The sequence below is a fragment of the Wolffia australiana genome, chromosome 8, assembly GCF_029677425.1.
Source record: "Wolffia australiana isolate 7733 chromosome 8, ASM2967742v1".
In the NCBI taxonomy this organism is placed as follows: Eukaryota; Viridiplantae; Streptophyta; class Magnoliopsida; order Alismatales; family Araceae; genus Wolffia; species Wolffia australiana.
This window is the reverse complement of record NC_135842.1, coordinates 10,708,401-10,721,264: the sequence shown is the minus strand read 5'-3', so window position 1 is coordinate 10,721,264 and position 12,864 is coordinate 10,708,401. Positions and strand designations below refer to the sequence as shown.

The 12,864-nt window shown below is 45.3% G+C and overlaps 1 protein-coding gene across 2 annotated transcripts; it reads left to right on the top strand.

The window, feature by feature from the left end:
- On the top strand, window positions 1-11,589 carry LOC144706368 (ABC transporter B family member 11-like). Of its 2 annotated transcripts, none has more exons than XM_078579284.1 (11): window positions 1-153; window positions 376-629; window positions 722-776; window positions 1,228-1,403; window positions 1,526-1,747; window positions 2,507-2,745; window positions 3,566-4,365; window positions 5,212-6,044; window positions 8,242-8,844; window positions 10,001-10,294; window positions 11,047-11,589. In XM_078579284.1, the coding sequence occupies exons 2-11, from the start codon at window positions 393-395 to the stop codon at window positions 11,395-11,397; spliced, it is 3,810 nt and encodes a 1,269-aa protein (XP_078435410.1). In that variant the 5' UTR covers window positions 1-153; window positions 376-392; the 3' UTR covers window positions 11,398-11,589. The 2 variants fall into 2 exon arrangements, with proteins under 2 accessions (XP_078435410.1, XP_078435411.1); XM_078579285.1 differs by lacking the exon at window positions 1-153 and having other exon boundaries at window positions 169-629; window positions 8,242-8,508; window positions 8,581-8,844.
- Window positions 11,590-12,864: the final 1,275 nt, after the last annotated feature.

The window sequence follows — 12,864 nt, the reverse complement described above, 5'->3', positions numbered from 1 at the left end:
GGCAACCAAGAAAGCCACGTAACCCACCTGAAAGGCTGAAACAAGCAGAAAGTCTTCCTTCCAAGAGAGAACAGAAAAAATGTTTTAAGTATATAAGAACAGGCGCCGTTAGCACCCTCCAATTGGTGAGCTCTTCGTCTTCTTCCTACCCAGGTAGGTTCCTACTTTCTACTCGTCTCTCTTCTTTGCTGTCATGCCTTTTCGTCGCCTCCTCTCTCCTGAAAGTTAGAGAGAGAAAGAGTAGGAAGGGGTCATTACGATCGCAAGTTTAAGAAAAACGCAGAAAGATCTGCGTTTTCGGCCGTTTCCTGAACGAAACTGTGCTTCCGGAGATAGTTTCTGCCGCGGCTAAATCATCGATTTGAGAATTTTCAGGCATTTGGGTGCTAAAGATGGACGGTTCAGACGAGAAGACGACGAAGAAGAAGAAGGATGAGGAGACGAAGGCCGTCCCCTATACCAAGCTCTTCTCCTTCGCGGACAGCACTGATTTTGTTCTAATGGTTGTGGGTACGATTGGGGCCATGGCGAACGGCGTTTCGATGCCGCTGATGACGCTTTTGTTTGGGCGATTGAGCGATGCTTTTGGAGGATCGACGACTGTGAACGTACTCGACGAGGTCACCAAGGTAGAGAAGGAATCACGGCCGTTGGCGGAGTTGAGACTCGCATAAGATTATCTGATTGGCTTAGCGTTGATCGTTTAATTATTCGTTTGCAGGTTTCTCTGCAATTCGTTTATCTCGCCATCGGCTCCGGCGTTGCGTGCTTCTTCCGTGAGTTTCTTCTCCTCGTTGTTGTCGTCCTTGTCGTTCTTCTTCTTCTAGAATAGATCTTCGGTTCTTCTTCTTCTTCTGATTCTCTGTCCGTTATCATCATCTTTGTGATTATCATCATCATATTCCTTTTCTTCTTCTTCTTCTTCCCGGTTGATTATCATCATCATCTTATCATATTCTTCACCAGGTTTCTGTTCATAAATCTATCATTATCATATTCTTCTTCCTCCTCTTCTTCTGATTCCCTGTTCATTATCATCATCATTATCGTCGTCATCATTGTAGTCTTCTTCATCTACTTCTTGATTATAATCATCGTCTTCATCATTATAATCTTCTTCACCTTTTTATTATAATCATCGTCATAATCATATATTTTTCTTCCTCTTCATCCTCATCATAATCATCATCTTGTTATGATTAATATTGAAATCTCGCCTTATGCCAGAGGTGGCCTGCTGGATGGTCACCGGCGAAAGACAGGCAGCAAGGATCAGAAATCTGTACTTGAAGGCCATCTTGAGACAAGAAATCGGCTTCTTCGACAAGGAGACGAACACAGGAGAAGTCGTCGGCAGGATGTCCGGCGATACCGTCTTCATCCAAGATGCCATGGGCGAGAAGGTTAAGATCTAGGCTACATCCATCACATCATCTTCTTTATCTCTCTCTCTAATAATTTCTTCTTCATCTTCATCTCTCTTTTTTTTTTTTCTCATCTTCTTCTTGTATTTCTTCTGAATCAGGTGGGAAAGTTCATCCAGCTGCTGTCTACGTTTGTCGGCGGATTTGCGGTTTCGTTTTCGCAGGGTTGGCTGCTCACGTTGGTTATGATGTGCACGATCCCTCCTCTGGTAGCGGCGGCCGCCGCCATGGCCATGTTTATAGTCAAGCTTGCTTCTCGTGGACAGTCGGCCTACGCCGAGGCCTCCGTAGTCGTGGAGCAGACGATCGGCGCCATTAGAACGGTAAGTTTCTTCAGATGAATGATGAATGAATGGATAGATACATAGATCGATCGATGATAGATAGATAAATTGTATGATAGATAAATAGATGGATGGATAGATAGATATATAGATAGAAAGATACATAGATGGATAGATGGAGAGATAGATAGATAGATAGATGGGAGACAGATAGATAGATGGATGGATATATAGATTGATGGATGGATAGATAGATGGGGAGATAGATGGATGGATTTATAGATTCATGGATGGATTAATAGATGGATGGATGGATGGATGGATGGATGGATGGATAGATGTAGAGATAGATGGATGGATAGATAGACAGATAGGTAGATAGAGAAATTCGAAGAGATTGAGAGAAACGGAGGAAATCTTTGTAGAAAAAGAAAATCTGAGTCTGAGAGAGAAAGCGAGAGACAGATGACGACTCTACGATGCAAATAATGGAGGAGGGTGGCTTCGATAGCGACACCACGTTAAAAATATGTTTTCTTTATTGACAAAGCGAGAGAGATAGATAGAGATAGGTACATGATGCAGATGTACAAAGAGAAAGACAGCGTTTGGGTAGAGACATAAAACTATATTTTATGTTTCGAGCGAGAGCATATGGACAGGGTGAGTGTGATGTAAAGAGATGTCACATGAAAGGCGGTGATTTGGAGGGAGACAAAACACAAATTCAATTTAGAGAGAGAGATGGATGTCGTCGTTTCTTCTGTATTCTCTTGACGATGTCCTCATCCTATCCAGGTAGCTTCCTTCACCGGGGAAAAACTATCGATAGACAAGTACAGTAAATCTCTCCGGAAGGCGTACGAGGCGACATGCCAGGAAGGCCTCGCTGCTGGCGCTGGCCTCGGCGGTGTCTTCGGAATCATGCTCTTTGGCTACGGCCTTGGCATCTGGTACGGCGGCAAGCTTATTCTCGACAAGGGTTACACTGGCGGTAACGTCCTCACCGTCATCTTCGCCGTCTTGACATCCTCCTTGTAAGCCCACCTCTCTCTCTCTCTCTCTCTCTCTCTCTCTCTCTCTATTTCTGTCTCTCTATCTCTCTCGTTCAATCTCTCTCTTTTGCTCTCTAGCTCTGTATTTCTCTCTCTGTGTGTCTCCCTCTTTCTATGTCTTTCTCTCTCGCTCTCTCTCTAGCTCTCAGTCTTTCTCGCTCTCTCTCATTCTGTCTCCCTCTCTCTCACTCACTCTTTCTCACCCAGTCTTTCTCGCTCTCTCTTTTTATCTCTCTCTCTCTCTCTATCTCATTTTAAATCTCTCTCTCTCTCTGTCTTTCTCTCTTTCTCTTTCTGTCTCTCTCTCTCTCTGTCTTTCTCGCTGTCTCTCTCTCACACTCTCTCTTTGTCTTTCTCGCTGTCTCTCTTTCTGTCTCTCTCTCTCACTCTCTCTCTCTGTCTTTCTCGCTGTCTCTCTTTCCGTCTCTCCCTCACTCTCACTCTCTTTCTCTCGCTCTCTCTCTTTCTTCCTCTCTCTGTCTCTCTCGCTCTCTCTCTTTCTTCCTCTCTCTGTCTCTCTCGCTCTCTCTCTTTCTTCCTCTCTCTGTCTCTCTCGCTCTCTCTCTTTCTTCCTCTCTCTGTCTCTCTTTCTGTCTCTCTCGCTCTCTCCCCTTTTCTTCCTCTCTGTCTCTCTCGCTCTCTCTTTTCTATATCACTCTATCTTTCTCTCTCACTCTCTCATTCTCTTTCGCTGTCTCCTCTCTCTCTCTCTCTCTCTCTCTCTCTCTCTCTCTCTCGCTCGCTCGCTCGCTCGCTCAGCACGCAGAACGTACTTTCTCACTCGGGGCCATGCAAAATGCAGCTCCCTGGGGCAGGCGTCGCCCTGCCTGAGCGCCTTTGCGGCGGGGAAGGCGGCGGGCTACAAGATGTTCGAGACGATAGAGCGAAAGCCGGAGATCGACGCCTACGACGAGCGCGGCCAGACGTTCGACGACGTCCGCGGCGAGATCGAGCTCCGCGACGTGCACTTCTCCTACCCCGCGCGCCCCGACGAGCCCATCTTCGCCGGCTTCTCCCTCACCATCCCCAGCGGAACGACGGCGGCGCTGGTGGGGCAGAGCGGCAGCGGCAAGTCGACGGTGATCAGCCTGATCGAACGGTTCTACGACCCCCAGGCGGGGGCGGTGCTGATCGACGGCGTGGATCTTCGGGAGCTGAAGCTGCGATGGATTAGAGGGAAGATCGGGCTGGTGGGGCAGGAGCCGGCGCTGTTCGCGGCCAGCATCCGCGATAACATAGCTTACGGCAAGGATGGCGCGACGGAGGAGGAGATTCGCGCCGCGGCGGAGCGGGCAAACGCGGCTAAGTTCGTGGACAAGATGCCGCAGGGGCTGGATACGATGGTGGGGGAGCACGGAACGCAGCTGTCGGGGGGGCAGAAGCAGAGAATTGCCATTGCCAGGGCGATTTTGAAGGACCCGAGAATTCTTCTTCTTGACGAGGCCACCAGCGCGCTGGACGCCGAGTCGGAGCGAGTCGTGCAGGAGGCGCTGGACCGGGTCATGAGAGGCCGCACCACCGTGGTGGTCGCGCACCGGCTTAGCACCGTTCAGAACGCCGACTCCATCGCCGTCGTCCAGAAAGGCCGAATTGTTGAGCAGGGTAACTCTAATCTCTCTCTATATTTCTCCCTCTTTATTTCGTCTTCCTTCTCCTTCTCACTTTTCCCCGTCGCCGTCGTCAAGAAAGGCCGAATTGTTGAGCAGGGTAACTCTAATCTCTCTTTTCCCTATTCCTTCTTCCTTCTTCATGTTCCTTCTCCCTCTTTATTTCATCTTCCTTCTCTTTCTCACTCTTCCTCGTCTCTCTTTGTTGTTTCTTGTTCCTTGTCTCTCTTTGTTTTCCTGTTCTTTCTTCCTATTCCTTGTCTCCCCTCGTTGCTCCTTTTCCTCTATCTCTCTTTGTTTTCCTGTTCCTTCTCTCTTCGTTCTTCTTCTTCGTTTTTCCAGTTCCTTCTCTCTCTTCGTTCTTCCTCATCTTCTCCCACTTCCTTCCTCCTCTTTCTTCACCCTCTTCCTTCTTCCTCTTTCCTCCTCATCTTCCTTTTCCTTCTTCCCGTTTCTTCTTCATCTTCCTCTTATTATTATTATTATTACTATTGTTTCTTCAAAAAAAAATTATTATTACTATTGTTATTCCTTGTTCTTATTATTATTATTACTACTCCTGTTGTTCCTTGTTCTTTTTCTTTTCCTTCTTCTTCCTATTATTCCTATTCTCATTCCTCTTTCTTCTTCCTTTTCCTTATTTCAATTCCTTCTTCTTCTCCTCCTCCTCATCTTCCTCCTTTTACTTCTTCTTCCTTTCTTATCTTCCTTCTTCCATTTTCTTTCTCATCTTCCTTCTTTCTATTCATTCTTCTTCAACTTTCTTACCCTTTTGCCTTCTTCCTTCTTCCACCTTCTCGTTGTCCCGCTGAATTCAGATGGGCTTTCTCCATTTTGACAGGTTCTCACGAAGAGCTGGTGAAGGACCCGGACGGCGCGTACTCGCAGCTGATCCGGCTACAAAAGAGGGAACCGGAACCGGAGATGCGCCGGGAGCCAAGCCAGGTCCGCCGCTCGATAAGCCGCGGCTCCTCCGTTGGCAACAGCAGTCGCCACTCCTTCTCCCTCCCCTTCGTCGTTCCGGTGGGCATCCCAGTCTACGACGGCGAAGACGACCAGGAAGAGCCGGCGGAGACGCCGGCGGCGCCGCCAGCCAAGCCGCCGTCCATCCGGCGGCTCGCCGCCATGAACAAACCGGAGATCCCGGTGCTAGCCGCGGGCACGGTGGCCGCGGCGGTGGCCGGCGTGATCATGCCCGTCTTTGGGCTGATGCTAGCGGAGATCATCAAGTCCTTCTACAAGCCGCCGGATCAATTGGAGAAGGACACGAGGTTCTGGGCTTTAATGTTTTTGGTGCTGGGGGTGGTCTCCATGGCCGCGTACCCGGCGAGGACCTTCTTCTTTGCCGTGGCGGGGGCAAGGCTGATAAACCGCGTGAGGATGAGGACGTTCGAGAGGGTGGTTCATATGGAGGTGGCCTGGTTCGACGACGCGGCCAATTCCAGCGGCGCGGTCGGCGCGAGGCTGTCGACGGATGCCGCCACGGTGCGGGGGCTCGTCGGCGATGCGCTCGCGCTGCTGGCGCAGAACGCGGCGACGTTGGTGGCCGGGCTTGTTCTTGCCTTCATTGCTAACTGGCAGCTGTCGCTTATTCTGCTTGCGCTGCTTCCTCTTATTGGGCTTAATGGCTGGGTTCAGCTCAGGTTCATCAAGGGCTTCAGCGGCGACGCCAAGGTAATCATCCACACCATCATCATCATCATCTTCATCTTCTTCTTCTTCTTCTTCATATCATCATCTTCGTCACCATCATCACCGTGGGCATCATTGACATCATTGACATCATTGTCATCATCGCCAGTGTTGTTGTCACAGTCTTCATCATGACCATCGTCAACGTTTGTATTTTTCATCATCATCATCATCAGAATTATCATCTTGGTCACCTTCTTTTCCACATCATTATCGTCATCCTCATTTTCTTTTGACATCATTGTCATCATCGCCAGTGTTGTTGTCACAGTCTTCATCATGACCATCGTCAACGTTTGTATTTTTCATCATCATCATCATCAGAATTATCATCTTGGTCACCTTCTTTTCCACATCATTATCGTCATCCTCATTTTCTTTTTGACATCATTGTCATCATCGCCAGTGTTGTTGTCACAGTCTTCATCATGACCATCGTCAACGTTTGTATTTTTCATCATCATCATCATCAGAATTATCATCTTGGTCACCTTCTTTTCCACATCATTATCGTCATCCTCATTTTCTTTTTGACATCATTGTTGTCACGTTCATCATGGTAATGCTAATCATCAGCATCAGTGGCTTCTTCCGCTTCTTTATTTTATTCTTCTTCTCATCATCACCAAATTTCATATTTACCATGATCATGCTCATCGTCATCGTCATTATCATCATTATCATCATGTTCTTCTTCTTGTTCTTTTTGGTGGTCGTCGTCACCGTTATCACATCATCATCTTCTCCGTCCGCATCATCTTCAGCATCACCATCTTCTGCTTCATTATCATAATCGTCTTCTTATCTTCACTATCATCATCATCAGCAACTTCCTCCTGTTCTTCACCACCGCTATCATCCGCAACATCTTGTTCAACATTATCATCATAATCTTCATCATGGGTCATCATCATAATCAAAATCTTCTTTCTCCTGTTCTTCACCACCACTATCATCCGCAACATCTTGTTCGATATTATCATCATCGTGGGTCATCATCATAATCCAAATCTTCTTCCTCCTGTTCTTCTTCACCACCACTATCATCCGCAACATCTTGTTCAATATTATCATCATAATCATCATCGTGGGTCATCATCATAATCCAAATCTTCTTCCTCCTGTTCTCCTTCACCACCACTATCATCCGCAACATCTTGTTCAACATTATCATCATAATCTTCATCATGGGATAGTTCAAAAATAATAGTCATCATCATCATCGTGATGGGTCATCATCATAATCAAAATCTTCTTCCTCCTGCTCTTCACCACCACTATCATCCGCAACATCTTGTTCAACATTATCATCATAATCTTCATCATGGGTCATCATCATAATCAAAATCTTCTTTCTCCTGTTCTTCACCACCACTATCATCCGCAACATCTTGTTCGATATTATCATCATCGTGGGTCATCATCATAATCCAAATCTTCTTCCTCCTGTTCTTCTTCACCACCACTATCATCCGCAACATCTTGTTCAATATTATCATCATAATCATCATCGTGGGTCATCATCATAATCCAAATCTTCTTCCTCCTGTTCTCCTTCACCACCACTATCATCCGCAACATCTTGTTCAATATTATCATCATAATCATCATCGTGGGTCATCATCATAATCCAAATCTTCTTCCTCCTGTTCTCCTTCACCACCACTATCATCCGCAACATCTTGTTCAACATTATCATCATAATCTTCATCATGGGATAGTTCAAAATAATCATCATCATCATCGTGATGGGTCATCATCATAATCAAAATCTTCTTCCTCCTGCTCTTCACCACCACTATCATCCGCAACATCTTGTTCGATATTATCATCATCGTGGGTTATCATCATAATCCAAATCTTTTTCCTCCTGTTCTTCTTCACCACCACTATCATCCGCAACATCTTGTTCAACATTATCATCATAATCATCATCATGGGTCATCATCATAATCAAAATCTTCTTCCCCCTGTTCTTCATCACCGTCACTATCATCCGCAACATCTTGTTCAACATTATCATCATAATCATCATCATGGGTCGTCATCATAATCAAAATCTTCTTCCCCCTGTTCTTCATCACCGTCACTATCATCCGCAACATCTTGTTCAACATTATCATGATAATCATCATCATGGGTCATCATCATAATCAAAATCTTCTTCCCCATGCGCCAGACAATGTACGAGGACGCAAGCCAGGTGGCGAACGACGCGGTGGGGAGCATACGGACGGTGGCGGCCTTCTCAGCGGAGGAGAAGATGATGGAGCTCTACAAGGCCAAGTGCGAGGGCCCGCTCAAGTCCGGCGTCCGCCTCGGCATGATCAGCGGCATCGGCTTCGGCGTCTCCTTCTTCCTCCTCTTCTGCGCCTACGCCACCATCTTCTACGTCGGCGGCAAATTCGTCCAAGACGGCAAGACCACCTTCTCCGACGTCTTCCAGGTGACGCCTCTTCTCCTTTCCTTAGCGCCGTGTTCTTTCTCATTCAATTATATAAACGGGCGAGGATTGCAGGTGTTCTTCGCGCTGTCCATGGCGGGAATTGGGCTGTCGCAGTCGAGCGGACTGGCCCCGGACACGAGCAAGGCCGGCTCGGCGACGGCTTCCGTCTTCGCCATTCTCGATCGCAAGTCGAAGATCGACCCCAGCGATATGGCCGGGAAGACGCCGGAGAAAGTGCAAGGCACTATCGAGTTCAAGAACGTCTGCTTCCGCTATCCCACCCGCCCCGATGTGCAGATCTTCCAGGACTTGTGCCTCGCCATCGGCGCCGGCAAGGTACTACTGCTACTTTTGCTTCTTCTTCTTCTTCGTCTTCCTGTTATTGGTATTCGTATTATTAGTATTATTGTCTTTGTATAGAATTTTCAAGATTATTTTCAGCTTCTTGCTCTAGCTTCTTTGGCTACCTTCTCCGGTTTCTTCTTGTTTCTCACTAGATTCTCCCAGCTTCTTCTTCTTGCATCCTAGGCTTCAATTCTCCAGCTTCTTCTTCTTCTACATTCCTAAGCCACATTCTCTCTCTAGATTCTTCTAGTTTCTTTATCTCGCATCCTGGGCTTCATTTTCCAGCTTCTTCTTGTAGATTCCTTTGATACATTCTCCAGTTTCTTCTAATTTCGCTCCCTAGGTTCTTCCTGCTTACTCCTCTCGCTTCCTAGGCATCATTCTCCAGCTTCTTCTTCTTCTAGATTCCTATGATGCATTCTCCAGTTTCTTCTAGTTTCTGTCTCTAGATTCTTCGAGTTTCTTCCTCTTAATTCCTAGGTTTCATTCTCCAGCTTCTTCTTCGTCTACATTCCTAGGCTACATTTTTCCAGTTTTTTCTAGCTTCGCTCTCTAGATTCTTCCAGCTTCTTTTTCTTCTAGCTTCTTACGCTACCTTCTCCGGTTTCTTCCTGTTTCTGTCTCTAGATTCTTCCAGCTTCATCTTCTTCTTCCAGCTCTTTTTAGCTTCTTAGGCTACATTCTCCAGCTTCTTCTAGTTTCTCTCATGATTCCTCAATCTTCTCAAACTTCTTCTTCTTTACATTATTTAGTTCTAGTTCTACATTATACTGCTTCTTGGAGTTTCTCTTTCTATATTCTTTCTTCTTCTTGTTCGAGCTTTACACTCTTCTACGTTCTTCAAGATCCTCCAGTATTATTCTTGAAAGATTCTTCAAGTTTCTTCTTGGCTCTCTTTTTTCTATCTTCCCGCTCTAAATTTGTATGATTCTTCGTGTTTCTTTTCTTCTAGATTTTCATTCTAGATTCTTTAGGACTCTTCTAGCGTCTCACCCCAGATTCCTCAAGATCCTCCAAGATTCTTTAAGAAAGATTCCTCTATTTTCTTCTTCATTATAATCATCATCCTCCATTTAGAATCATACTCTACGTTCTTCCAGAAAGATTCCCAAACTTCACCATCATCAACTTCTTCTTTTGGGCACAGACGGTGGCTTTGGTGGGGGAGAGTGGGTGCGGGAAGTCAACGGCGATATCGCTACTGCAGAGGTTCTACGATCCCGACGCAGGGCAGATCTTTCTGGATGGAGAAGACTTGAGGAACTACCAACTTGCATGGCTGCGAAAGCAAATGGGCCTCGTGGGTCAAGAGCCCGTCCTCTTTAGCGGCACAATCCGCGAAAACATAGCCTACGGCAAGGAAGGGCAGGCATCAGAGGCGGAGATCATCTCCGCTGCCGAGGCTTCCAACGCCCACAAGTTCGTCAGCAGTCTGCAACAGGTTCTTCTTCTAACTCTAATTATTATTACTTTTATTGTTATTTTTCTTGTTGTTCTTCATCATAATTATCATCATCGTCTTCTTCTTATAGAATATCTTTCTATATTCTTTTTCTTTCCATGCTTTTCATTCTAGATTATCTCTCAAACTTTTTCGAGCGTCTTATACTTTCCTCGAATAGTTCTAGGTTCTCTCTCGAACTTCGCCTTAATATCTTCTTCTTCGTCTTTTATAGCTTATCTCTCTGGCTTTTCCGGTTTCTTCTAGTTTCTTCGTCTTATTCATGCTTTTCTCCCGAACTTCTTCTTTCCGTCTTCCTCCTTTTTCTTAATTCTATATTTTTTCTCCATCTTTCCTCAACTTCTTCTATATTCATTGCTTTGTTCTAGCTTCTCTGTCATTGCTCAACTTCTACTTCTTCTTCTTCTATTATAGCTTATCTCTCTAGCTTTTCCGGTTTCTTCTAGTTTCTTCGTCTTATTCATGCTTATCTCCCGAACTTCTTTCCTTCTTCCTCCGTTTTCTTATTCTATCTTTTTCCTCCACCTTTCCTCAACTTCTTCTATATGCTTCGCCTTATTCTAGATTCTCTGTCAAACTTCTCCTCTCTGCCTTCCTCCGTCTTCCTCTTCTTTTTATTATTGTACGTACTATTATTTTAGCTCATCTCTCTAGCTTGTCCCCTCTTCTTCTTCTAAGTACTGCGGCTATCATTATCAACATTATTAGTGCAATTAACCGGGGATTTACAGGGCTATGACACGGCGGTAGGGGAGAGGGGAGTGCAGCTGTCAGGGGGCCAGAAGCAGAGAGTAGCTATCGCAAGGGCCATAGTAAAGGACCCAAGAATACTTCTACTTGACGAGGCCACAAGCGCGTTGGACGCAGAGTCTGAACGTGTTGTACAGGAGGCTTTAGACAGAGTTATGGTGAACAGGACGACCGTCATCGTTGCCCACCGGCTATCCACAATCAAGGGGGCTGACCTCATAGCCGTTGTCAGGAACGGTGCCATTGTTGAAAAGGGCCGCCATGAAGACCTCCTCAGGATAGCTGGAGGGGCTTATGCAGCTCTGGTTTCACTCCACTCTAAGGCCTCATAGTTTTCCTCCAAGGTTTAGCTGAATATCTGTAGTTTTTGTTGGATGTTTGTTTCATATTCTTCTTTTTGTTGTTGCAAGGAAAATTCATGCATGAACTGCTGCACAGTAAATATGTATAAGATAGTTGAGCATGAAGACCAAGAAAGCTTGTCTATCCCAGAAGGAACAACAAGGACTTGGGGTTTTCTTTTATTATTTTTGCCCATAGTTGTTATTGCATTGAAGACAACCTCATGGAATGTCCCATGTTTAATGTGTTACAGTGTGTAATATGCCGCACCAACTTTGTTGATACATCTTATTACAATACCCATCATGGGCTTCTCAATGTATCATTAGAGGGGTTTCCACATGGGGTATAGAATAATAATCCCTAATGGTGAAGACAAAACATTTGGTTTTGTGAGATTTTAAACAAAATCGAGCTCACACCTCCTGGAATTTTCCAGCACTACTCCCTAGACATGGTTATTCTGTTCAATTCTTTTGAAACGAACAAAAAATTCACACAAAAGAACCGCACAGGGCCTTGTTCTTTGTTCTGTTCTTTATTTGTGCGAAAATTAGAACAGCTTTTTGCACAATTCGAACAAAATTTGCAAACTTTGTAAACTTCACACAAATTGCAACAAATTCGCACAATTTGTGTTTAAATATGACAAATCTATTGCCCTTATTCTACATGAAATCATCCTTAGTCCTGACGTCTCATTCGGAGAAGATTGGAACCCAATCCCATGTTAGGGGTCTCTATGGGCACTCAAAAATACATTTTCTCCAAGAGACCATCGGATGAGAAAATTTTTAGAATGCCGTCTGAATAAAAAATGTCATCATCTAGCTTCAACTCAAGCCTCACCAACTATAGTTTCCAACATATCACATGGTCTCTTAAAAGCATCCAGTGTCAAATGACAAGAAAAATCAAGCAAAAATAAATTCCCCTGAAGTTTTTTTGGGGGATCAATGTTAGCTCTCGATAAATTCTGCTGAAGTTGTGAAGGTTTTTCGAACGTTTGCTCTCGACATCATCGAAGGGGGGTCCCCAATCTTTCGTGTTGCATCAAAGAGAGGGTATCCCCAAGTTTTCCTCATACCTGATAAATTCCAAGAAGCAATCTCACACGGGAGCGATCTCACACGAGAGGACAATGACCATGAAAACGATGGAGACTGTCAAGGGGCTAGGGCGCCGAGGGACTGAGGGAGAGCGCCGACTTCCGAGGGACTAGGAAGAGGGAAAAATCGTGTCATTTTTTTAAAATGATTTAAAAAAATTTGCACAAAGCAAACAATCTGAACCACAGACAGGTCTGTGCGAATTTGTTATTGTTCTGTTCAAAAAACCGAACAGAACGAACAATTGGCACAAATTCGCACGAAAGGAACCGAACAACCATGTCTACTCCAACCTGGGAAAAGCTAAATTAAAATCCATTATGGGTAATAAGTTCAAGCACACCACTT

Excerpts from the sequence above, each read along its gene's own strand:
- LOC144706368 (XM_078579284.1), top strand. The coding sequence starts at position 393 with ATGGACGGTTCAGACGAGAAGACGACGAAGAAGAAGAAGGATGAGGAG. Across the intron at positions 777-1,227 it reads CGGCGTTGCGTGCTTCTTCC|AGGTGGCCTGCTGGATGGTC; the intron begins GTGAGTTTCTTC and ends GCCTTATGCCAG. Across the intron at positions 1,748-2,506 it reads CGATCGGCGCCATTAGAACG|GTAGCTTCCTTCACCGGGGA; the intron begins GTAAGTTTCTTC and ends CATCCTATCCAG.